We start from the raw sequence: 26,953 nt of genomic DNA, 5'->3' as shown, positions 1-26,953 counted from the left end.
TCCATGAATTTTGTGTCCATGTCTCTTGCATTGATCTTTAACTGTAATGGAAAGATGGATGTCCTAGGATCATGCATAATATTCAGGAAGCTTCTTTTGTTATTTAGTGGTTGCATTTTGATGGGAGAAGAGCTTCTTTTTTTGCCGTTTATGATATATCCGTGGTTACTGGTTTGTTTCAGCATTCATTTATCAGTCTACTAGTTATGAACACAACTGTTATATAATTTTTAAACTTTCTTCCAGTCATTACAGCTATATTTGTTTTGTTTGCTGTAGCGAATGTTGCACACTTCAGCAACAATGTGATGAGAAGTGGTCTCAGCTGCCATGCCTGCAGTTCTTCTACAAAGATGGAAATGGTGGTCCGCAGGGTGAGCAGGGTGATACGATTGAGAAAACTTTGCAGATCATGGCTGAAGCTATCTGCCCAATTTTGTTGGGGACTCTGGTTAATGGTATGATATGAATATATCATGTCTGCTGCCTTTCTTTTCAAGGTTTTTGGAATTGTGGTTTTATACTGTTGATGCTATACTACATTTCTATTTTATAATTTTGAACATTGGTAAGGAAACTGTTTGCTGGTTTACTGGTGCTGCATTTGGAAGTGTAGTGTAAGATTGACTAGCAGGATGGCTTCCACTGGGCCATAATCTGAATGGAGAGTTAAATTCACATATATTAGTGGCATCTTCCTTTATTAAATCAGTATGAACGTGTCATATGCATGGATATGTGGGTCATAAATTGAATTAAGACTGGAATTTACAAATATTAGTATACTATCTATCCAAGGCGTAAATCAGTGGTCCTTAAGGAAATATTACGGAGAAAGCACAAAAGGTACTATCTATCCAAGGCGTAAATCGGTGGTCCACAAGGAAATATTACGGAGAAAGCGCAAAAGATCATGACTACCCAAATTTGTTTGGAACCCTTGTTCTTTTCATCCTTCCAACTATAAATAGTTGGCACTGTTTTCTTTTCATCTTCTTTTTGCTTTTCTAAAAATTTCAATGGCTCCAATTTCTACTTACACCTACTGTGTACTTCATTCAAATTTTATTTCACAACCAATAAGCTGATTTGTTGTACTTTTGAAAGCATTTGGGGTTTTGTTTAAGCTTGCTTTTTGAGTTGGCTTTCACCAGATCATTATTCTGAATGAAATTGATATTTAAATTTGCTGTTTCTATCTAGAAAAACCAAAAAAAAAAAAAAAAGAAGAAGAAGAAGAAGAAGAAGGAAAAGAAGAAAAGGATAACCATCGTGATAGTGGATACGATTTTCTGGTATAAATAGCAGATCTGGAATGACCCTCAGCTGAGGTGTTGTTGACCATATTTTCTTAACTTGAAACATGTTGGAATACAAAATTAAGACACAGACTGCATTGCAGATACCCAATGACATTGGAGGTTGAAATTAATGTCAGTTTCTGAACAGTGGGGCTTATGGAATCTCACCAGCATTTTCTTGTCCTTTTGTGAAGAAGAGCTCTGCCATTGTGAGTTGGGCCTGTCACACTTTGAGAACAAGGTATCTGATGTTATTGTCTTCTTCCCTTGTCCCTATTCTGAATTCAAATGCCCTTGCTAATTCCAAAGAAACATGCCTATTAGGTTCATTAACTTCTATTTAAGGATCACCCTCTGAACTTATAATAGGTTACTCTTCTCTCAATGTGCTCTGTGTTGTTTTCTATCCTTTCACGCTAGATGTACTTCAATCTTGCCTCTCACCGTCTGTTTGCTAGTTAATGCATCCCAATTGTTATCTTCTACTTGAATTTGTTCATGCCTACATTCTAGATGTTCTGTCTTGTACATTTGTACCTGCAAATCCACTAGTTCCAAATCTCTGGATGAATGCGACTTTCCTTATTTTTTAGTTGTAAACATCAAAATGTTTAAGAAGACCATCCATCAACCTTCATGAATAGGAAGGGTTTTTGGATAAAAACCATTGGAAAATATGTTGCCCATGAACAAGCCTGGGGTTTTGATGGAGCTGAAGAAGTAGTTTTGTAGAGGTGCTTTGTGTCAAACTTTTCCATGCCATTTAAAATTATAAAAGGGAAAAAAGTGGCAGGGGAAACTGAAAAGTCAGTTTTGGTTTCCACTGAGTTTACTCAATGAGTAGGCCCCATGGATTTGGTATAGTAGTTAATTCTTCTATAAGTTGTCTTTCGCTTGAAACTCTGCTCAAATCATGTCCGGCTGAGTCTACTTGGAAGAGTAAGAAATCAGCTAATTGATATTGTAAACTACAATTTGCATGATTATTCCCTTAGGAACCTATGTTTCTTGTTCACATTATATCATCTACATGTTGAACTTTGCATCTATATTTTGGTCTGAGTCTACTCTGCACAATGCTTTATATCTTGAACTTTTGACTGTTGCAAACTGCCCTAAGATTGGTTACTATTGGAAATGCTTATGATTTTTTTTTCCTGGTGAATTCATAGGTGACCCTCGAGTGCATATGGCCAACATTATTTGGATTGGTTCAGATTCGACAACTTGGGTGAGAAATGATGGGAAGTTGCGGAAGGGTGAGGTAGCTGTTGAAGTGGTCATTGAGAAAGATGCAGCCAAAAAAAGCGGTGATGCTTGGAGGGTAGCCATGGATTCATGCCTACCTGTGATGCACTTAATCGACACGAGGAGATCGACACCATATGGTGTTCAACAAATTCAAAACCTGCTCGGAATTTCATGTGCTTTTGGTCAGTCAGTTCAGGTGATATCCTACTCCTCTATGTTCTTCTTAGATAAAAGCATCTATTGTTATACTTTCTCCTTTTTAGCCTCTGATATGTTAGTTTGCATTCTATTAGGAAGTGTAGACGTACCTTTTCACATTAATATGTTGATGTAACTATTATAAACATCATTCCCATCGCAATCTTACCTGTTGTTGGAATGCAAATATGGTGACATTTTGTTACCATGCACTTCATTTTCTTTACCCTAGTTTCATTTGGAGCATAGATTACTTGGGAAGTGCCGTTGCTTGCTAGAAATTTATGTTATCTTCTTGAAGGACATCCTTCTCAAATAATCTGTCATTGATATTAGATGTTACTAGTCATTTTATTGCTTAGAGTTGAATGAATTTGTTAAATTTCAAGGTGTAAGATCCTTTGCGGGCATTGGACCTTGAGGAATTTCGGGGAATCTCTCATGATTCCTTGAGAAGAGGTTGGTTCCGGTCATGAGGCGTGCCATAGTCCAGCTATCTGCCGGTGCAGTCCTTGGTCTTCGTTGCACTTGGCCTAGCCATCTATAAGTTTACTTTCCCTCATCTTCTTATGTATTGGTGCTACTCCTAAGTTTCCTTGAAGGCATTCATTCTTAATCTTGTTCTTGTCTTGCTGCACATTCATTTCAACATCCTCATTTTTGCTACGCTCATCCTATGAACATGTTGTTCCTTGACTGCCCAACATTTTGTCCTATGAAGCACGGCTGGTCTTATAGATATCGTTACAATTTCCCCTTTAGTTTCATAGGATAGCTGTAAGACAAGGCGTGCTTTATGGCTGCCTCATTGATTTTGTCAAACCACACTTCAGATGATTCATTTTAACCATCCTCTTTTTCCATATTTTTATTGTACAACACACATGGTTAAAATTATTAGTAAATAACCAAGGGAAGGGTGATGCAGGACAATTAACCACTTGTTAGAGTATGGCGAATTAATTCTTTTATCTCATAGCTTAGGCTTCACATCTTATGGGTTAGGACCTCAGAACCCCCTTCATGGGCTCGTGGGCCCCAAATCACATGGGCCACCCACCCCGAGTGTGTCCCCGCATCCCACGGGCTACCCCACTCGAGCCCAGCGTGCAATGCCCCTGCATTAATCACCCCCGGGTTAGGAGTCTTGAACACGAGACCTCCGTGGGCCCCAAATCACATGGGTCACCCACCCCGAGTGTATCCCCGCATCCCACGGGCTACCCCATTCGAGCCCGGTGTGAAATGCCCCTGCATTAAATGGATTCATTTACTTTGAAATGGGTAAATATTGAGATGTGTATTATTTCCGTCAAGAGAAATCTTCACTGTTTGATGGTAACAGTTGACAGAAAAGTCTGTTTTATCATGTTGGTAAAAGTTGTAACTGGGGGAACCGGTTTCGAATTTGGATCTGTGGTACCAGCTTGCAATTTAGATCTGTTGGTAAATCTTGTATCATCATTTTGGTCCTGTGGGCAACTGTTGTTATTTGCCTGGTGGGCTGACTAAAATGAGGAAAATACCTTTCTAAGTGACCTATGTGCCCTTGGCTTGACAGCACCTCGTTCTTTCTTACAGAAGAAATTCCTCTTAATGCATGTTTGTTATGGAAACAAAATTTACAGCACTTACATGATGCTTGGATCCATCAAAAGAGTAGAAGACTTGCCTTGGATAGTAAGATAGGGTATGGATTCTTTCATTAAAAAAATAAGATCTAGATCTGCAGGTCTATTTGTCTAAACATGCTAGGTATTTTGAATTTCGTTAAACCATACCATTTAGGCTACAATCCCAAATTCTGAGCATCATTGAGGAGATACTTTTACACGTTTGCGTTTGATTTGTAATTGTTAAATGTTAAAATCGTAGCACATGTGGGCTCCATGGGCTGTGTTGGGCCTAATCTACATGTTTGGGTAGAGTTTTAGGCCCATTATTATCTCTCTTTAAGTTTCCTAAGCAATGGGGGTGATTTTGTAATTTCAACATTTTAAGTGAAAGCCCTAATAGGATAAAAGAGTGGGGACATGCAGGGGGCTGAGAAGTCAAGCTGTTCCTCTCCATCTCTCTTCTTTATTTCTCTTGATTATCATATTTCACAATGTATCAGAGCTGATCTGTGTGATTTGGGTCCCAAATATAAAAGTATGTTCTTGCCTATAATATCTCTTAATGAGTTCTTTTTCATTTCAGACAGATTTATGGTTTATTTTGGGATTTTTTTTTTTTTTCAAAATTCCCTTTTTCATTTTAGGATGCCAGTTCCCATACATTGTCATAGGATATGATTTTTTTTTTTTTTTGTATTATTATTATTATTATTATTTTTGTTTTTACGCACATGGCCCCTTGTGTCGACCTGTATTGGTGAAAATGTTGTTGGTACATGGGAAGACAGAGAGAGAGGAAACAATGATATTTTGGCGATATTGTCGCTTAGGGGGCGTGTGGATTGTAAGTTACTTTGGATAAGCTACTTATGCTATAAGGAGCTTGTCTTGGTTTCTATTTATTTAGCCGGTAAGTACGTTTGGTAACCAACATACTTATCAACCAAAAAGTTGAAAAGCATGTTTGGTTTCCATCATCATAAGCAATTATCCTCCAAGTCTGTTTGGTCTCCCTTACATCCACCATCCATTATATAGGGCCAACCTTTGATGTGTACCATTCATTTTATGGGCCCTACATTTGATGTGGGCGATTCATGACTATGGCTTGACCTTTAATGTACACTATTCATTATGTAGAGCCTACCTTTGATGTTGGTCTTCCATCAAGTGGGGCCCACCATCAATATTATTGTCCATCACGTGGGCCCAACCTTCAATGTCCACTACCCATCATGTGGATCCCACCTTTGATGTGGACCGTCCATCATGTGGGCCCCACCTTTGATGTGGGCCTTCCATCATGTAGGGCCCGCCTTGGATATGGGCCACTTATCATTAGGGCCGACCTTTGATTTGGACCGTCCATCTTGTGGGGCCTACCTTAATGTGGACCGTCCATCAGGTGGGGCCCACCTTGATGTGGATCATCCATTATTAGGAGCATTGGTAGTTACATGTGATGATTTGGAATGGATTGAGAAAGTAAAGAGGTATCTTCACACCCAGTTCCAAATTAATGGCCTTGGTTATGTTTAGTATTTTATGGGTATCAAAGTAGTGAGATCGAAAGTTGTGATTAATTTGTGCCAGAGGAAATATGTTGTGATTTGTTGAAAGGGATAGGTACACTTGGTGCTCAACTTGTTGATATGCAAATGGAGGGGGGATCTAAAGGTTTCATTTGTAAGTTGGATATTGCGAAAGCTTTTGGTCATGTCGATTGGGGCTTTCTAGATTATATGCTGCATCAAATAGGGTGTTGGGAAAAATGACAATTTTTTATCTGCGTGTGTGGGCTCAATGCACTGCTCGGGGTTACTCAATGGCTCCCCTAAATGCATTTTCAAAAGCTTTAGGGTCTTTGGCAAGGGGATCAATTGTCTCCTTTTCTCTTTATTATTGTGGTTGAGGCTTTGCGGAGGATGCTTGCTAAGGGGCAGGAGGAGGTTTTAGTAGTTGGTTTAGGGTGGAGGGAATGCCTTATCTCGTTTCTTGGATGACACTCTTGTATTTTGCGTTGTTGCTCCCAACATGCTGGGCAAGTTGAGAACTATTATTCGGTGCTTTGAGGTGGTCTTTGATTTAAAGGTCGATATTTGCTAAAAGCATAATTTCTAGCGTGCGAATGGAAGTGGAAGTGTTGGCTAACTCTTTTAGTCGTGCAGCCTGGACACTTCCTGTTACGTTTGTGGACCTCCCTACTTGTGTTGGAAAATCGGCCAAGCATCTTTAGGACAAGGTGATGGAGAGATTTGAGATGAGTTAGCTAGATGGAAAAGTCGATATCTTTTCCTTGGTAGCCGCATTATTTTCATTAAAGTGGTTTGATACGATTTCATGTCCATCTTCAAATGTTCGGTCTTAGTGCTTTCAAGACTTGAGAAACTCATATGTGATTTTAGAGTTGTACATGAGTTGAATCGAGTTGAGCCTAGCACAACTCGGCTTAGTCTGACCAACAGCCTATTCCAGCTCGAGTTCAGCTCGGCTTGGTGCTCGAGCCTGATTGGCCAGCTCGAGCCGAGTTCGAGTCAAGTTTGAGCTCGAGCTTTCGAGCCGAGTTCGAGTTCAAGCTTTCGAGTTGAGCATTTTCTTTCTAGTTTTTATAGAGGCGGCCATTTTTTTATATTATATATAATATAAAATATAATATATTAATTAAGTTATATATAAATATAATATTATATAATTAAGTTATAACTCGAATCGAATTGAGCCGGGCCAAGCCGAGCCGAGTCAAGTTCAGGCCGAGCTTCGTTGTGAGTCTAGTCGAACTCGGGTTAGCACAAGCTCGGCTCGAAATCCATTTGGTGGGGTGGAACGACATTTGCAAGGCCTATGAAGAGGGGTCTCTTCTCTTGGCTCAGCAGTAGACATTGCATGTCTCATCTATGAGGTCAACGGTTCGAGAACCCATGCATGCGTGGGGTGGTAGTGTGTGTGTGTTTCTCACCTTTAGAAAAAAGATCTTAAATCCATGAATGCAACATTTCTTTGGAAGTGCCTTTGGAGATCTGGGGAGCAAGATGGGGGCATGGGGCATTATGGAAGGAAGTTATAGTATGCAAGTGTGGATGTTTGGATGGAGGGTGGACTCGGGAAACCCTCAAGTTATAGATTGTTGGCTTTGTAGAAAGGGGTCTCTTCCAGGAAGCCAAATTTTATGGAAGGGGTTGGCTTCTCTTTGGGAAATGGCGAGAAAATTCGGTTTTGGGGTGATGTTTGGGTAGGGACCTCGCCCTTGAAAGCCAACTCCCCTTGGATCTTCTGCTTGGCCCTGGATCCTTCCATGATGGTGGCTGGCTGCTTTTCTCATATAGGGGAGGCGTTTGTTTGGGGAACCCCCTTGTTTCGTGATGGAGAAGTGGTTGAATTTGTGGTGCTTTGGACACCTTTGCTCCCCTGCTAGCTTCAATTTGGACAAGATGGTTTGGAGGGTAGACAAGTCGGGATCGTTCTTTGTTCCTTCTCTTTATTCTCTCATCCAAGATGATGGTCGGCATGGAGAGGTGGGGCACACCAAATTTGTTTGGCACTATGATGTTTTGCTTTTGGGTAGTTGGTCGGCAAGAAAAAATTTCTAACTATTAACAATCTTTGGAAAAGGTAAATGGTGATCCCGAATATTTGCATTTTTAGCATGAACTATGAGGAGAGTCGACCGTCTTTTTGTGTATTGCCCCTTTGTGGGATCGATCTGGGTGGATCTTCTGGGTCGCTTCCATGTCTCTTGGTCTTTCCCGACGTCGGTGGGTGACCTTTTATTTGCTTGGCATGGTGTGGGCATTGGGAACACGAGGAAGTCGTTGTGGAGAATGGCCTTGCTTGTTGTTTGGGAAGAAAGAAATGTGAGGTGTTTCAAAAATGAAAGAAAATCAATGGAGGGAACATCCAAAAAGGCAAGGTTGCTTGTAGTCGAATGGGCTTCTTGTGCGTCTAAGCTTATGGGTTGTAATCTTGATTTTCTTTGGATGTAATTGGCCTCGTCGACGTCCCCGTTTTCTTGTTTTGCTGTTTTAGCTTTGTTTTTTCCTCAATAAAATGTTTATTCTCTCTCTCTCTCTCTCTCTCTCTCTCTCTCTCTCTCTAAAAATTAAATAAATAAATATCTTGAGGTAGCTATTCAGATGCAAATTATGCTAGGTCAAGACATGATAGGTGGTTGACTATAGGCTATTGCACCTTTCTTGGTGGTAATGTGGTTACCTGGAAAAGCAAGAAGCAGAATGTTGTTGCGCGGTCTAGTGCTGATGTGGAATATAGATCCATGGCACACAACTTGTGAACATGTTTGGCTGAAATCACTTTTGGAAGAATTGGGTTTTGTGGTTTAAGCCCCAATGTGGTTACACTATGTGCGGCTATGTATATTGTCAATAATCCAGTGTTCCGCATTCAGTTCTGGGAAGACCCTTGGGCTGGTGCAGCCCCTCTCAAAGAAGAATTCCCGAGCATCTATTGGTGGCTGATTGCTACTCCTGTTGTGGCAATGATATTATCTGGAATCCTCGCAGGAATCTTTGGGACTGGGAAATGGAAGATCTCGCAGCGCTTATTGGTCGTATCAAGATCTGTATCCCCGATTAGAGTTCAGTGGATAGTTTGCTCTGGAGACTAGACAGAAAAGGATCCTTCTCGGTGAAGTCTCTATCTGCTTCATTGAAAAAAGAGTAGAAGATGTTCATAGGCCTTTGTTTGACAAAGTGTGGAAGTACAAGGTCCCCCAAAAATAGCGTTTTTCGGCTGGTTGGTTGGGAAGGGTAAAGTCCTTACAGTGGATAACCTGAGAAAAAGGGGAATGGTCCTTACTAATATTTGCCTCTGCTGTATGTTTTCTGAAGAATCGATGAATCAGCTCTTCATACATTGTCCATTCTTCTCTGAGGTTTGGTCAGCAGTTTTAAACACCTTTGGTATTTCTTGGTCCTTTCCAAAGTCGACAGGCTGTTTGTTAAAAGCTTGGCATGGTGCTGCTTTTCGTTCCCATATAGCTACGGTTTGGAGAATGACCATTCTGGCCGTGTGGTGGTCGATTTGGGAAGAATGAAATGGAAGGGTATTTAATAACGAATCTAGAGTAGTGGGTTCGGTTATTAGTAAAGTTCATGGGTATATGATTGAATGGGTTTCCATTGTGGTAAATCTTAACCATTGTAATTTGCTTTTTTCTGGAGGGTAACTGGCCTGCTATCTCAGCGGGCTATTCCCCTCCTTTCTTTTTTTAATGAAGATGCAGTTCTCTCTCAAAAAAAATAATCCAGTGTTCCGTGTGAGGACAAAGCACATAGAGGTTGATTGCACACTTTTTGTGTGATAAGATCTCTCAAAAAGAAATTGTCACTCCATGTATTTAGTCCCATGATCAAATTGCATATTTGTTTACCAAGACTTTGATTGTTTTTCTTGCTTTGTGGACGATAACAAATGTTCTAAATGCATAGCGAAGGAGTTCCAACTGTGTACTGTTTTTGCAGCGACTGTCAACATCTATAAAAATGGTTGCAAAAGGCGTGCTAAAAGAACATCTTATGCTTGTGGCAAATAGCATGACATGCAGTGGAAATCTTATTGGTTTCAATACTGCTGGCTACAAGGCCCTGTTTCACTCTTTGAATGTTCAAGTCCCATTTACAGCAGCCACATTATTTGTAAGAGATTTTTCCTGAACCTTATTTTTTGTTTTTTAGTTGTGAGTTGTGATATGTTTTTGGTTTGAACATGCAAACCATTATTTTTATTGGTAATTTGGTGGGGTTTAACCAATCTTATTAATTTTGATGGATGTAGAGGCCAATTAAATGTTTTGAGAGAGCAGCTGAAAGGTGTCACACGGATTCACTATCCAGTATAGTTGCATCATGTTCTTGGGGTAAACATGTCGCCGTTGGCACAGGAACACCTTTCCAGATTATGTGGAGCAAGAAAGAGGTTAATTTTCTTCCCTTTACCATTGTTGTTTGATTGTTAATCCATGCAATGATTTTTTATGCCATAGGTCTTGGTACTTGCTATTTTTCTTAGAATGTATTAGTTTAATAACCTAGCTATGTAAACTATTAGACTTTGTTTCATAAGCATAAATATGATTCTCCTTCTTTCTTCTTTTTGCTAGGTGGCATCAAATCTAGATGTTGTAACAGATGTGTATGATTTCCTCCATTTGGTAAGCACTATTTCTAGTGAAAAAGAAGTAAGCAATGAATGTCTAGGTGCAGATGTTGATGATCTTTACGAGGAAAATGGAAACATGGAGTTTTGTCCTTCACCGGAGCTCAACTCAGCATCTGAGAAGCCAACGTTTGATGACTCTGCTGAGATTCAGCGCAACTTGGAGGATACGGAACTTGAGAATGGGAAAGCTAACATGTCATGCTGGGGACAAGCTGCAGCTGCAGAAGTGAAATCAAATGGTTGGGGTGGCTGGGATGTTGATAAACATCCCAATTCAAGCAAAAATGATATAACACCATCCAAAACAAGTGTTTGGTCTAGTTGGGATACTGATAAAATGGAAACACAGGCAACTCAACCTATCCAATCATCAGAATTGCCTGGAACCAGTTCTTGGAATGGTATTGGAGATGCGAAAAAGAAGCACCATACGCAATCAGATCAGTCTAATGCCTGGGGTTGCTGGGGCAGTAATAGTGTGGGAGATGCGGAAAAGATGCACCAGACGCAAGCAGACCAGCCTATTGCTCACGGTGGCTGGGACAGTAATAGCATGGGAGATGTGAAAAAGCACCAGACACAGTCAGATCAGTCTAATGCATGGGGTGGCTGGAGTAGTAATAAAAAGGAAACACAGGCAAGTGAATCTAAAAGACCAACAGCAGAGGAGTGTCCTGTATTTAATTCTTGGAATAGAACAGAAGTGCAAAAGAAGCAGCCTGTTCAATCTGATCAATCTACTCCCTGGGGAGGTTGGAAATCAAATGATGCAGGAAATGAGAGGGTTGAAGATGTTAAATCCCAAGATGTAAATTGTTGGAACCAACCGAACGATTCATCTGCCAAACCACATGTTTGGGATAAGGACAAGATGCATGGTCAATCTAATTCTGTCTGGGGTAGTCAGAGCCCAAAGGGTACCCATACGGAGAGATCTTCAGACATTGGTGGTTGGAATGAAGACAGAGGACAAGATGAGTTGAATCAACCAACAAGATCTCCTGTTTGGAGTTCTTCCCCTATTGAGAAGTCTTCAGATGACAGCAGTTGGAAAGAAAATAGAGCACACGATTGGTCAAATCGACCGACTAGAGCTCCTGGATGGGGTTCTTCGAGTGCGGGTGACCGAAGAAACCAGAGAAGCCGTTCTACCCAGTCACCTGCACCTGTGGGGCCTGATGGTCGGAATGCTAATGGGATTCTCACTGCCACTGGAAGACGCTTGGATCTATTCACATGTGAGGAAGAGAAAATTCTTAATGATGTTGAACCAATTTCCCTGTCGACAAAACGAATTCTACATAATTCCAGGTGAGTTCTGTCTTATATCTATATACCTGCTATCTTTCATGATATTTTGCTGGCAAACTCCATCAAAGTCCTTGAGTATGCAATCATCTTTTACAAACTTCTCACTTGTTCAAAAGTATGTATGGTATTGAATATGTTTTCCTTGAAATCCTTAAACACGATTTTTCCCCCAGTAGTACTTAACGTGTTATCCGCATTAACATTGTTGTGCGAGCAGGTAGTTTATGCAAACTTCTTGTTTCGTATGTGCAGTATGTTCTTTTTTTTGAAGGATGACAACTTTATTAGAAAAACTGCAATTCTGGAATGATTACAACAAAAGAAGAAAAAATAGAGAGAAAAACGAGCAAAACATTGAATAGTCCTTATGGTGGTGCATCATTTGCGAGAAAGAAAAATTAGAAAAACGTTGAATTCAGTTCTTTTCCTTTTCTTGTTGTCTAACTAATTGGATTCTGTGACTCTTGTATGTGACACAGCTACAATGATGGTGATCGGCTATCAGATGAAGATCAGTCCTGGGTACTCGATAATGTTTTTCAGCACCATCCCGACAAAGCGACAAAAATGGGTGAAAAGATTGACTATGTCACGGTACATCTTTTTTTTTTTCCTGGGTTATGAAAGTGTTCTTTTCTTTACATGATGGTCCCAAATCTATATACATATCGTGCCAGTAATTCTTTTCTACGCATTCCCCTTTTCCCAAATAGTTCTCATCTTTTTCCTTTCGAGAGGATTAAACATGTCATTCTTGCATTTCTGCACCAATGCAAATATACACGACCGGTGCAAAAATGGAGCAATGTGGCCTGCCTTGATCTCCTAAGGATAGGGATGGCTCATTGGGCTTTTGGGATCAAGCTGACAGGGATGGATTCGGGTAAACTTTGATGCCCGTGGTTGGGCACGGAGCTGAATTCTCCGGTCTGATTAATAAAAGGTCCATTCCATGTCTGGGTCCACAGTTGATAATTTCTATTGAGATGTGGTCCTGGCCTGTTATAAATGCCATTTGTTGAGACAAGGGCTCAGGCTTAACAAACTAGCCAGATGGCCCCTAGTGAGATGGCACAAACCAATGAAACGTCATCTTCATTGCTGTTATTTAAAACATGAACAGTTTCATACATGAATTTCCCCTGGATTAGGGGTGCAACTTGAGCCCGGCGGGTCTGGTTGAGGGTGGAGCCCGATCTGAGCTCAAGAGGACCCAACTGGCAACTGACCCAACCCAAGGTGTCCAACCTGAATTCCTTTAATACTCAATCCAAGCTAGCACAACCTGTCCCTACCTGGCCCAAATGCATGGGATTGTTCCCAACCCAACCTGAATTTGTTCGACTTGAACCTGTCCCGGTCTCAAATTGGGTTGGCTTTTTCCAATCTGAACCGAACCCAGGGACCTTGACAATGGACTGTACTCGGCTGAACCAAAACCCAAGTTACAGCCCCCCCTGGAAATACTATCAGCTCAGCTCTTCTCCAGTTCACCTTTTATCCTGCATCAGTTTTAAGTGGTTTTATCTCTCAATCAACAGGTTGGTAAGCACGACAAATACCAAGGTACCAGGTGCTTTTTTGTCGTCTCCACAAATGGTTTTAGAGCGGATTTCTCTTACCTCAAATGCCTGGAGAACTATGTCAAGGAGAAGTACCCTGATGGTGCTGAAGCCTTCAACCAAAAGTATTTCAAAAAGCGCCGGTCAGAGGGCATGAACCAGCAGCAAACGGGCATGAACCAGCAGCAAACACAGTAGCTGTGGATCCAACCCCCTTGGGAAGATAGAACAATGAGTTTGTGTAGTGGGTTTTTTACTGTGCATTGGTCGTATGTATATATTTTCTGCCATCTGCCCTTCCCCAAATGTGGTTAACTTCTCGTTTGCCCCTTTTAACTACTGTATATATTTGTCATCTCTCTGATGAATGCACCACCCAATTTGGGAGCGGTTCGGCCATATGGCTAAGCAGTTGGCTTCCATATGTTTAAACAGTTTTGTTTTTTTTGTTTTTTGGTGGCAAAGCAGTTGGTCATTGCAGGGTTCTAATTCGCAAGGGATAAATGTTTTAAGCATCATCATATGTCCCTTTAGTGAAGATTTTGATGCTTCTATTGTGTTTTATTTGGTGCCTACATGTTTCAAAAGTATATTTGTCACTTGCTATTATGACGTGCGCGCCCCTATGGTACCAGGCAGCTGTGGGACCCATGTGATTGATGTCTTCACACCATCCAACCGTTTCAACAGCCCCCCCCCCCCCCAAAAAAAAAAAAGAAAGAAAAAGAAACTGTAGCCCACCCAACAGCCAGAATTTTGGCATTGGCATGACCCTTCATCTGGACTACCTGATGAAGTGTCAGAACGTGCACAAAGAGAGATCCCCACCATGGTGTCTCACCGTCACTACAAAAGACTAGGTGTTTCCAACTATCAGGCGGGGCACCCCATAGAAAACAATTAACCACCACCAAAAGAACTCCAGTCAAGTGGGGCGCATCTAATGGTTGGATTCACCTGACTTTTGGGTGTCCCATTTTCCTGGTGGAGCAAGCATATAGGACGGTGAGATGTCGTACAAATGCGATAGTGCTTGAGAAATTCTGACACAACATGGTGGGACCCTGCGCCAATCAACACGCCCCAACATGTTTCAATATTTTTTGGGCTCTGGAGGTTTTGTGAGGTGACGATGCTTATGGAAGGGTTGGGCTCCGTGAATACATCACTGGGCCCCACATCAGCCTGGTACCACTGGAGTGCGCCTATTGTTATTTGGGAGGCTGAAAAGAGAAAATGGGCAATCTCCCAAGCTCTGGAGCAGATTTCCTATAGCAATCTTCATTTCTACCTGGTTATTGGTCTGAGACGTGTGCACTGACTCACAAGGGACCGTGTGCAGTGAATAGAGCCGTCTACTCGTTGATATGGACTGTCCATTAAATTTGTTTCTCCTTCATTTTCTTGACCTGTGTTGAAGTTTTTATTTTCACTAATGTTTTCATTTCCATTCAACTGAGTAATTTGATTGATATGATCTACTTTTTAATCTTATATGAATCATGAAGCAGCACCAATTCTGAAAAGAACCAGGGTTCTAGATTCGATATGGGACGATATGGCATTTCTTCATTCATTTCCACTCAATAAAAAAAAGGTTTATTTATTTATTTTTATTTTTTATTTTTATTGGATGGGTTGATATCTTTGATGACTAGGTCACCATTAAAATTTTACACCATTAAATGTATTTTTTCTACAAGGCTTGGATGAAAAAAAAGGGTCCAATAATCAGTATGAAAACCATTCATATCAGAGGACCGTAACCACCCATTACTGGGTTGGAAGGCCGATGGTTAGGATTTGGGGGTGCATCTAAAATCAAGTGGCCACACGTAAGCCTATCCAGGTTTTTTTAAAAAATTATTTTAATAATTATTTTCTAATGTGCATGGCATTTTTATTATTGAAAAAGTTAAAAAGAAACAAGGAATCCATGTTGATAATGTAATAGTGATGATGGCAGGGATGGTACCCGCCACAAAATAATGGTCACACTGCATTCCCTTCCATCTACTGACCAACTTGACGGGTTTGTATTAGGTGGACACGAGTCATTGGCTACAGTTATCATGGGTCTGTTTGGATTTTGATGAGATCGATAGGATCGCCTGATCAATTTTTAATTTCAGGCCATGCTACATCTGCTATTTGGACAGTCTATATTCTACATGAATGCTCCTGGTACGTCCAAACTTGCGGCTAGAAGGCAAATTTTTTTTTTTTTTTCATATGGAGCAAAGGCATTATCGTGTCCATCTTATTGTAGCTTTTTGGTTGTTTGATATATGGAGCGGTTCTGCATATGGGATGTAAAGATGTATGGATGGGGTCCATGGTTCAACAATCCCAGCCGTTGTTATTATGGATCCAATCTTGCGGATGACCTTGTCAGTGCTCCCATATACTTTTCTTGAGTTGGCAGTTTCATGGATCCTCTGATTCATGCATTCCCAGTTCTTAGGTCGATACTTGAAGGATTGCTTCGATTCATGGAGTCCATTACTTTCTTGGATGTTTGCTACGCCCACGAGCACCTGTACATGTGTGAGGCCATTCAACTCACCAAATGGACCCCACATGCACTAAAGTAATGGATGGTGGTAAAGGAAAACACAACACACCCCATCTGTGTGGTGGGGCCCCATTTTCACATACGTGCCATCCACACAGGTAGGCGAGCATAGCTCTTCCTTAGCTGAGAAGCTATGCATCTTCACAAGAGCATACTCCTTTCCTACAAAAGCAAGGAACACTAGGAATGACAAAATGTGTTCGCAACCTTTCTTCATTGTAAGGTTTTGGTCAAAGCCTCGCCACAAGCTTACACTATTCCTTGCTCATCCAAACATCTACAATTGTACACTTACTTTGTGTAGAGTAATCAGGACAGTTTATGTGGTGGGCCACCATGTAGATGTGTCATATTCCATTGAGAGAGCAGCTTGAAATTTGATAGTCGTCTTAGCATGCAAAAAGAAAGGTGGATGCAATGTCATGGTTATAGAGTAGTCGAATCATTGAAAATTTTGTCCTATATAGCCCAACCAGGTGGTAGATGAGGAAATCAACGGTCATGATCAATACACGTGTTTGCCATGGTCACAAAAATAGCATCTCTCTTTTTCTTACGTATGAAGAAGCCCACAACACCGTTGAAATGGGTTTCCTATAATGGAATCTTATTCTTTGTTGGCCTATTTTGTAATACCTTTCTCTTTGAACATTTTCTGGAGCACTGATTTAAACCCCCTCCCTGATTTTAGGGAAAGTGGGGGAAAGGACAGGATAATAAAAATAGCAAATTTTTAAGGACTTTAGAGAAATGGGCATCCGTGGGCTATTCTGGGCCTTTCTTCTCTATGCATGTTGCATGGGGCCCACTACAGAGGGCCTTGGGTTCAACTGGGGAACGCGTTCTTCACATCCATTGCCAGGCGACATTGTTGTAAGGCTACTGAAGGATAATGGATTCCGAAAGGTGAAGCTCTTCGAAGCAGACCCTTTGGCACTCAAAGCTCTTGGGAATTCGGGTATTGAGGTGATGCTCGGAATACCGAATGAGTTTCTAGCAACGCTGGCGAGCGGTGTTGGGGCTGCTGAAGAATGGGTGAAGCAAAATGTCTCTACATACATTTCCAAGTATGGTGTTAATATAAGGTATGTACCATATCTTATTTGTTAAAATGCAATCCATTTATTTCATATAGAGGTGACCCTGACCCACCTGATGATGAATGGACCATCTTAGTTTTAACTAATCGTCATTTCCTACTCATTTGCAAAGTTGGCATGTACCCAAAAAATCTCACAAATCTCGCAAAAAATAAAATATTTAAAATTTATTTATTATCAACTACTACTAATAATAAATTTAATTTTTTAAATATAAAATTATAAACTAAATTATTTTAACTTCTTAATAACTTTTCACGATATTTCAAAATCTAATATTTGTCACAGTCCATCCAACATGACACTGATTCAAATCTTTCCCAACTCCAACCATGCTATGAACGACCCTGGCGCATGATAACACCAATCCTTACTCAAATCATGTCTCATTTTTCAGGTGTGTAGCGGTTGGGAACGAACCGTTCCTAACGACCTATAAAGGATTGTTCTTACAAAGCACCTTTCCCGCCCTCCAAAACATTCAAGCTGCCCTCATCAAAGCTGGCCTTGGAAGGCAAGTCCAGGTCACCGTCCCTCTCAATGCTGACGTCTACCAGACAGAATCTGGCCTCCCATCCGGCGGCGACTTCCGCCCTGAAATCCACACTCTCATGACCTCCATCATCAAATTCCTCATCAATAGCGGCGCCTCGCTTACAATCAACATCTACCCCTTCCTCAGCCTCTACGCTGACCCCCACTTCCCGATAGACTACGCCTTCTTCTCTGGCACGCCGAACCCCATCGTCGATGGCCCCATCTCCTACACCAACGTCTTCGATGCCAATTACGACACACTCATCTGGGCCCTCGAGAAAAATGGTTTCTCATCAGTCTCTGTGATCATAGGTGAAGTTGGGTGGCCCACTGATGGCGATCGCAACGCTAACATAGAGTACGCTCAGAAGTTCAATCAAGGGCTCATCGACCGCGTACTTCAGGGAAAAGGGACGCCAAAACGGCCTAGCCCGCCAGAAATTTACATCTTCGGGCTCATCGACGAGGACATTAAGAGCGTTGATCCTGGGAATTTTGAGCGGCATTGGGGTGTTTTCTACTACGACGGGTCGATTAAGTACTCGTTGGATCTAGGCAGTGGCCGGAAACTAGTTGGAGCGAAGGGTGTTAAATATCTGGCCAGAGAGTGGTGTGTTATGTCGCCGGGAGCAAGCGTCACAGACCCGAATGTGCTCGGTGGCATTAATTTCGCTTGCACGTATGCCGATTGCACCAGCCTTGGTTATGGGTCATCTTGCAATGGATTAGATGCAATGGGCAATGCATCCTATGCCTTCAATGCTTACTACCAGACTCTAAATCAGCAGAAGGGTATGTGTTCATTCTCCAACCTTTCGGTCACTACACGTATAGACCCGTCGCAGAAGGGTTGCCGGTTCGGGATCATGATCGACATCGGCAAGCATGAGATTGCCCGAAGCCCTCCTTCCACTTCGGACGCGGCGGGCCACCAGAATCTTATGATGGTTGGTTGGTTTGTGTTAATATGGAGCATGGGTGTTGTCCATCGAATGTGTAGCTAGCTATGAACAATGAGTATGGAACTGACCACTAACCATGTAGAAATGCACCTTATTATAGTTTGTAATTGGTTCTTTCTATGAGCTTTGCTGGCATGGTTGACTCGCCCGAGTCGACTCAGACGGGGGACCCCATGTAGTTTTACGAGTCGAACGAGTCTGATACAACTCATCTGAGTCGACTCTGATACAGTACTGCCTGACTTGGTCACAGGCAATCGGGCCAATTTAGTTGGTACCATGATTTGGCAACCATAAGTTGGTTTAATATTAAAAATGGTGTACAATGAGAAGAGGATGATTCAATGGAGAGCCTGGATCACATAAACTCGGGCATGCACTCTAGCTTCCGACAGCCATAGTGCAAAACCAGTTATTCATTTCATGTGTATAATATACTGTTGGAGATCTATCAAAAAGCTCTATGCTTTGCCCAACAATCTAAGGTTAGTTGACTCCCAAATGATTTCATAAAATTCAACTGCTTTAAGGTTAAAATAGAGTTTTAAGTTAAAACTTCTTATTTTAGTAAGTTTCATTTTTCCTCTTTTGCTTATATTTATAAGACTATCAAATATGTTGAAAGCAACTCAGTCAATAGTATCAATTTCACTTCTTAAACTAGTAGATTTTCTCTCGTCGTCGGTTCAAAGGTCATTCTTCATAAGAGGGTGGTGATCTCTTCTCTTTATCTATGTAATGGTAGGTTAGAAAACCTATACAAGAACCTTAATGTGACAGATTTATACATACAGTGAGACTTCATTTTCAATTCTCATAAGTGAGGTCTAAGTTCGCTAGTTTGCTTAAATGAAGATGTTGAGATTGATGAGCGGCGCGATGAAGAAAGAGAGAATTGGAAATAAATGCATTTGAAAAAGCTTATGAGCAGGAGCAATAAAGATTAAGAAAAGAGAAAGTAGACTTAGATGGCTTAGTGGTAAGATCAAGAACTGCAGTAATTACAGTGTCTAAAAGGAAAATGGTAATGTAACACCCCGGGTTTTCAGAGGCTGTGTAGGAACTCGGCTCCCAAATTCTCAGGTGCCATGGGTGCCTTAATGGGCTTCAAATTTTAATTAAATTTGAATAATCTCATAAACAATGGAGAGTTTAGCAAGACATGGAGCATAAATAGGTCAAAAAGCAGTATCAAGTGCCACTAAATATAAAAATATCTAAACCACAAATCTCAAATCATCTAAATAGGGAACTAGTCCCACCCATACATAACCCAAAGTGACTAGAGCTCTGGCCCATACCCCGCGGTAGCCCGAACTCAGATTAAAAGGATCCGCCGAAAGTCTGGAAGCAAGGAAGCTCCTCTACCTCATCCATGCTTACCCTGCTCAGCTCGTCGAGCTCCACCTCACCTGCATCTAATGACGTGTCTGGTTGATGTTTTAAAACACCGTCCCAGAGTGAGAGTGAGTAGCTAATTCAGTGGGTGCCATTAGCCATAAGTTACATTAAGTAACAATTCCATGATGAATTTATTAAAAAATATAAATTCATAAATCACTAACTAGTCTTTGTTAATGCGTATGCATGAGTTATATATGATGTATGACCTCACCCACAACACTCCCTCAAGCGACTTCGTCTCACGGTCGCGCATGACCAACACTCCTTTATTGTGACATCAACTGCCGAGTCGCCAAATCCTAGCTAATCTGATGCATGAATACTGTTAACTGAGTATTTAGTTAATTCTGTTCATCCAGCAGGTTGGGGAAACTGGTACACCCCGACGAAATCAATGCCCTCATCCATTTGTGAGGCCAGGACCTCTCAACTTGCGAGGCTAAGACCCCGCGATCATTGATCCCATCGGAGTCCCCACCCTCGATTGCAAGCACGTGGGGAGTACTGGGAAGCGGGATCACTCGCGGTCACTACGGGGAGGCTCGTCACCCCAGCGTAGGCCGACAGCTCGGACATAGTGTTCCATTCCATCATGCCCGGCTCATGAGACTGCGGATCAGTTTTCAGCTGTTGTCAGTGGGTGAGGGGTGTTCCAGGTTCTAAACAGGCATGAACAAACATGATTAACAAGCATGGTTGGTTAGTCGGTGGACTAAACTGCCCAAGTTCAGGCGAGCACGTAACGCACAATATCGGGTGCAAGCAACCCATGTAGTCCCACTGCTGTCGCCTATTCGTGTCCGCCCAAATCAGTCAGTCTTGTTACAAGGCGGTCCAACCAACGAATCCACCCTCACAATTCTCAGTTCTTGACCAACCCAAAGAATGGGTTGTATTCAATATCACTTTTAAGTGGCTAAGGATTCATATTCAAATACAGATGGAATTATGCGTACAATACATTAAGCATAAAATTTCAAGATATTAAGATGAATGCAACTACTCTTAACAGCATAAGTTAATCGTGTGTGCGTGTGGTGCCAGATTTTCTAAGAGGTAAAGGATGACACATCACTCATAGTACAAAATCCAACAAGAAATAAGACAATCATACATGCTACAGAGAAGATCAAGAAAAAATCAGAGGTGAAATGAACATGCAACACCAATTTCATGCCCAAATGAATTGAAGACCAATCAAACATCAATTTATCATCGCATGCGTGTTGGGCAGACCTAGCATTGGTTCCTAGCTAGATTTCTCTAAATTACTCATGCACATCAATCTGACATCCACAATCATTAAATTTATCATAAAATTGGTACTTGGCCACTTAAGGATAATGTTCCGCACCTTGTGACCAACCGCTCGATTCACGGCGCCTGTAGGGTTAAGGTGTTAGGAAATCATCGTTGAAATGCCTAAATAAGCATATAAGCTTGTAAAAATTGAAAGAAATTAAACACAAGACTTAAACCTACAAACATAACTCAATACTTACCTTCAATCATCGCCGAATCGACACCAATGAAGAATAATGTTGCTATAGAGGAGATGAGAGAGTGAAGGTGCACAAACCCTCATGCTTCCAAGCTCTCCCTCTCTCTTTCTCATCTTTTCTCCTCTTTCTCTTCTCCTTTTCTCTTTTTTTTCTTCTTGTTGAAATTCGTATGGGAGGAGAGGGTGCCTAAAAGAAGCACTTATATAGTGCCAGATTTGGTGGAAATAGCCCCAAGGGCTAGGTTTTTACTATACTAGCCATATGGGAGTGATTTTTTAACCTCTAGGGCCCACTATAGAGTGTACATATCTATATACACCGTAAAATAGTTAGCCCTAATGATGATCTACGTATGGACATGATCTGCCCGCCATTTGGATGCGTCGATTGACAGATATGATTGGAAGTCTATTCAACAGTCACCGATGTTCGATCGGGGCCGCAACTATACGGATATGAGCATGGAAATATCTATACTCCACGTGTGAAGTTTGGTTTTAAACCGACGGTCTGAAATCCTCAACTCTGCATAAGAGTGGACGATTTAATTCACTTAAGTTTCAGCTTATTCCTTTAGGGTATTTGTACTTCTCATACACTCGTCCTTTGGCTCAAGTTGAGTGGTTCTAGACAATACCCAGGTCTGACTCCCGCGATGGACGTCGAGCCTAGTAAGACGGACATTATTCTATAGTTTTGGAACTAGTGGCCCATCAATGAGCGGTTCAGAGCTTGTTTGGAAAATCGGAACATTTCTGGAATGAATTAGGTATTGAGATTTCTCGTAAGTAATGATTAGAGTTTCGATTAACTATGTTCATAGTGTGGCCTATTTATAGCTAGTGAAAGTGGAGATTTTGTCATGATTACTCTAAACCATCGGTTTTAGGCTAAAAGAGTAAAAAGGGTTGATTTGGTCTATTAGTTAAGATCCGGGCCTTACCCGACTCAGTTTCGGTTAGATTTTTAATTTAGTTATGATTGTCTTGATTAGTTAGTAATGAGTTGGTTAGATTTGGACCCTATGTGCGTAAATCATGAGGCTAAACCTGATGTTCAAGTGATCGGGCGGATTCGTTGGCTTCCTAAGGTTGACTAATCGGACTTGTGCGGTTCTTTATTCGTACCACCCGTGTATAAACTAACATTGAGTGTTAATGGTCAGTAAGTAATATTATAGGTTAATTATAAAAAAAAATTCAAGGATTTTTGGAAATCCAAAACAGTGAAAATTCAGGACGTTACCAGCAAGGCCTAAAAGACATGAATGGAGGTAATATTAAAAGACTTAACAACCTTGTCCAACTTCTAGTGGTAGATTGAGTGAAGATATCTCATTTCAACACCGAGGTCTTGGTATCAATTCCCTAGTGGGGGTGGCTAACAGTGGAGTGTGTACTGACAGTGGGGTGTACTAACAAGTTAACCCCCACTCAATACTTACCTTCAATCGTTGCTGAATCGACAACAATGAAGGACAATATTGCTATATAGGAGATGAGAGGGTGAAGGTGCACAAACATTCATGCTTCTAAGCTCTCCCTCTCTCTTTCTCATCTTTTCTCTTCTTACTCTTTTCCTTTTCTCCCTTTTTTTCTTGTTGAAATTCGTATGGGAGGAGGGGGTGCCCAAAAGAAGCCCTTATATAGTGCGAGATTTGTGGAAATGGCCCCAAGGGCTAAATTTTTACTATACTAGACATATGGGATAGCTTTTTTAACCTTTAGGGCCCACTATGGAGTGTACATATCGATATACACCATAGGATAATTAGCCTTAATGATGATCTACGTATGAACATAATTTGCCCGCTATTTGGATGGGTCATTGACAGATATGATTAGAAGTCTATTCAACGGTCACCGATGGTCGATTGGGGCCGCGGCTATATGGATATGAGCATGGAAATATCCATACTCCACATGTGAAGTTTGGTTTTAAACCGACGATCTGAAATCCTTAACTCTGTATAAGAGTGGACGACCTAATTCACTTTAGTTTCAGCTTATTCCTTTAGGGCATTTGCACTTCTCATACACTCGTCCTTTGGCTCAAGTTGAGCGGTTCTAGACAGTACCCAGGTCCGACTTCCACGATGGACGTCGAGCCCAGTAATACGGATATTATTATATAGTTTTGGAACTAGTGGCTCATCAATGAGCGGTTTAGAGCTTATTCGAAAAATCGGGGCATTTCTGGAATGAATTAGGTATTGAGATTTCTCGTGAGTAATGATTAGGGTTTCGATTAACTATGTTTATAGTGTGACTTATTTATAGCTAGTGAAAGTAGAGATTTTGTCATGATTACTCTAAACCGTCGGTTTTAGGCTAAAAGAGTAATGGGGTTGATTTGGTCTATTAATTAAGATTTGGGCCTTACCCAACTCAGTTTCGGTTATATTTTTAATTTAGTTATGATTGTCTTGATTAGTTAGCAATGAGTCGGGTAGATTTAGGCCCTATGTGTGTAAATTATGGGGCTAAACTTGATGTTCAAGTGATCGGGCGGATTCGTTGGCTTCCTACGGTTGATTAATCGAACTTGTGCGGTTCTTTACTTGTACCACCCATGTATAAACTAACGTTGAGTGTTAATGGTCAGTAAGTAATATTATAAGTTAATTACAAAAAAAAAAAAATTCAAGAATTTTTGGAAATCCAAAACAATGAAAATTCAGGACGTTACCGGCAAGGCCTAAAAGATATGAATGGAGGAAATATTAAAAGACTTAACAACCTTGTCCAACTTCTAGTGGTAGATTGAGTGAAGATATCTCGTTTCAACACCGAGGTTTTGGTATCAATTCCCTAGTGGTGGTGGCTAACAGTGGAGTGTGTCCTGACAGTGTGTACTGAAATGGTTAAGTACTTTTAAGAAAAAAAAGAGTTGATTATAACTACTCATAAGCCAAACTTATTTCAAATAAGCCACTCATCTACTGGTATGAGTAAAAAAAAAGTAACTTATTTGGTGGCATCCAAACGGGCCCAACAAGGGCGTATCCTCTTTCTAAAGGCTTTCGGGGATCTTTATTAGTAGCTAGTCATTATTAGACATTTCTGGCAGAGTTTAATGGTTGATGCATATGCAGTAAGAAATTGCATACATGGCATGTGGTCGTTTAAATTAAACGGTCCAAATTGTGAGGCCCACCTTAATTAGATCACTTCTCTACCAAGTTGATTTTCTAACTTACTTATTGGTGGTCATCTGAGGGACGGTCCAAGTGAAAAAATACAATCCCAATTGAAAAAGAAATTACTCCATCAATCAGTGGCTGTGATTGTTCCGTTTGTTTGGACCTTTTTTATTTAAAAGATGACTTATCTGCATTGGGCTCGACAATCTAGGCAATTTGAGTTAAAGTATGCCATGTGCAATTCCTGAGGCCTGTGTATCAACCAACACACCCTACCAGAGTATCAAATAACTCCCTACTGAAAGGCGGCTCTGTTTAATATATAGGGCAGCTTGATCTTGTCGTCTAGTCCAAACTCCATTCCACTCTGTCGAGGGCCCTGGTCTTCGGTTGGACCATACATCATCGAGTCTGGCAGCTTGATCTTGTAAAATACTTAAATGCCCTTTATCATGTGATCTGGACGGTTCGTGGGATGGGCCCAAACGGGGTAGGGACCATGCCCCAAATTCGCCAGTAGGTGTCTGTTAATGGACGGTTGAGATTTTATTTTATTTTATTTTATTTTATTTTTAAAATAGTGCACCTGTGGTCTGAATTCCTTTGAAAAAGGCTAACATTTGAACGGACAGGATCTTCTTGTCTTGGATGCTTTTAGAACATGGTCGATTCATGATCAGGCTCATGGTGTGCTTATCCAGACCATTAAACCGTGAGCCCTGATGATGATCTGTTGGCAAGGGTCCAGTTATATTTTTTACATACAAAATGAGAAATTATATTGTGCGAAGGTGACTTAGAACCGTCCATCTGCTTGGACCAACTATTCCAGCCATCCGATCAATGAATTCTTGCTTGATGAATACAGACCATTGAATTTCTATTTAGAAATTAGTAATCATACGGTCAGGAATGCTTCACTACTTTAAAAGTGAGCCGTTTATTTTCGTGGCTGTGGGCTACTAGCGCGCCGTGATTCGTTCACATGTTGCAAGATCCTAATTAAATGGGAATTCACCAACTCGGTAAGTGTTCATCTCATGATATTTCCCTGTGTTGGTGATGATGGCCCATCTCGATCGATCTGGGCCATACATGGAGGGCCCTACATCTCTTTGACTGGATGAGCCTAATTGCAAATCAAGGGTAGGGATGATAGTGGGTCATGCCGGGCTTGGCTAGGCTGGGCTGGTATCTTCGCAGTGGGGCCCATGGAAGGCCCAATGGGAATTCAGCCCATTCCAACCAATCCACATTCAACGGTGAGAAATGCATCGTGCAAATGGATCTTCCGATCGCCCTCACTTTCTTTTGGTCAATGGAATCCAAGGTAGGGCCCAACAGACAATCACCCTGCCGTGTTATTTGATACTCCCGCAGAATGTGATGGTTGATACTCGGGCACTCTGGAAATGCACAACTGGCCTACATTAACTCAAATTAAGCCGTCTAATTTGGGGGAATCACTGTAACTAGGACACCATCCAAAAATAATACTGTTTGAAGAATTATAACCTCTGATTTGTAGACACTTGTATGCTGTATTTGGACCATTAGATTTCATTTCAACCGTCCATTACATGTCCAACAAGTGGAAATTTTGGTGATCGAGTTGGTATAATTTTTGGTCCATCTAAAATTTGGCCCAAATTTTGGACGATTTAGTTTAATGTATCTGTATCTCACGTGTACAATCCCTTCACGCCTGTGTATCAACCGTCAAACCATTCCAGAGTATCAAGTCTTTCTCATTCCTCCATCATCCTGACAGTTCCCGAGCTCTTGGAAAATACTTATTAAAAGTCCTATTAACATGATTATCAAGTGAATGTGCAATCTAAGGGGTAGCCACGAGGTCAACGGACAGGATCAAAGACAGAGGGACAGATGGGGCCACCGTTGAATACATGGTTAGAACATCCGTGCAGCGTATAAAGTGGCCCCCACTGTGAAGATGACCTGGCACAAAAATAAGATCGGTCCACTGATCAATCAGACCACACTAGTGCATTGAATGTGGGCCGTCTGTCCAATGTTTTCTTACAAGGTTGGCCCACCTAAAGAAAGACCAGCTCAGCTTTTGTAGAGGATATATGAACAGTGGGCCCCACATGATTAACGGATCATTTGACCAAAAAAAGTGCCATGAAGGCACGTGTTTCATACGACGGCGCATGTGAGACCAGCAAACCTGCAGGTAGAGAGCGAGGAAGGTTAGGTTAGACCGTTAGGTTTTGAAAGACGGTTGAATTCCAAAAGCAGTCCTTTCTCCCGGTAGAGAGAGCTTCCTCTTCTAACTTTCTACTGGTCGGAAAGAG

General features: G+C 41.3%; 2 protein-coding genes across 3 annotated transcripts in view; both read left to right on the top strand.

The window, feature by feature from the left end:
- Window positions 1–13,821, top strand: part of LOC131251830 (DNA-directed RNA polymerase V subunit 1-like) — a 50,952-nt gene extending 37,131 nt beyond the window's left edge. For both annotated transcript variants that reach the window (XM_058252797.1, XM_058252796.1), the window contains exons 13-19: window positions 280–458; window positions 2,474–2,748; window positions 9,844–10,017; window positions 10,157–10,297; window positions 10,482–11,851; window positions 12,331–12,445; window positions 13,393–13,821. In XM_058252797.1, coding sequence (XP_058108780.1) covers window positions 280–458; window positions 2,474–2,748; window positions 9,844–10,017; window positions 10,157–10,297; window positions 10,482–11,851; window positions 12,331–12,445; window positions 13,393–13,611 — 2,473 coding nt within the window. In that variant the 3' untranslated portion in view covers window positions 13,612–13,821. The remainder of the gene's footprint in view (window positions 1–279; window positions 459–2,473; window positions 2,749–9,843; window positions 10,018–10,156; window positions 10,298–10,481; window positions 11,852–12,330; window positions 12,446–13,392) is intronic.
- Window positions 13,822–15,583: 1,762 nt separating this feature from the next.
- LOC131251829 (glucan endo-1,3-beta-glucosidase 5-like) lies at window positions 15,584–18,705 on the top strand. Its single transcript, XM_058252795.1, has 2 exons — window positions 15,584–17,073; window positions 17,486–18,705. Exons 1-2 carry the CDS (start codon window positions 16,739–16,741, stop codon window positions 18,627–18,629), a joined length of 1,479 nt encoding a protein of 492 aa, XP_058108778.1. The 5' UTR covers window positions 15,584–16,738; the 3' UTR covers window positions 18,630–18,705.
- The last annotated feature ends 8,248 nt before the right edge of the window (window positions 18,706–26,953 follow it).

Source organism: Magnolia sinica, chromosome 7 (assembly GCF_029962835.1).
Source record: "Magnolia sinica isolate HGM2019 chromosome 7, MsV1, whole genome shotgun sequence".
NCBI classification, from domain to species: Eukaryota; Viridiplantae; Streptophyta; class Magnoliopsida; order Magnoliales; family Magnoliaceae; genus Magnolia; species Magnolia sinica.
The sequence above is the reverse complement of the archived record's forward strand: the minus strand, read 5'-3'. Positions and strand labels throughout refer to the sequence as shown.

Bases quoted from the DNA above. Each gene is read 5' to 3' on its own strand.
- LOC131251829 (XM_058252795.1), top strand. From the start codon at position 16,739: ATGGGCATCCGTGGGCTATTCTGGGCCTTTCTTCTCTATGCATGTTGC. The intron at 17,074-17,485 runs GTATGTACCATA...CTCATTTTTCAG, and splicing joins AAGTATGGTGTTAATATAAG to GTGTGTAGCGGTTGGGAACG.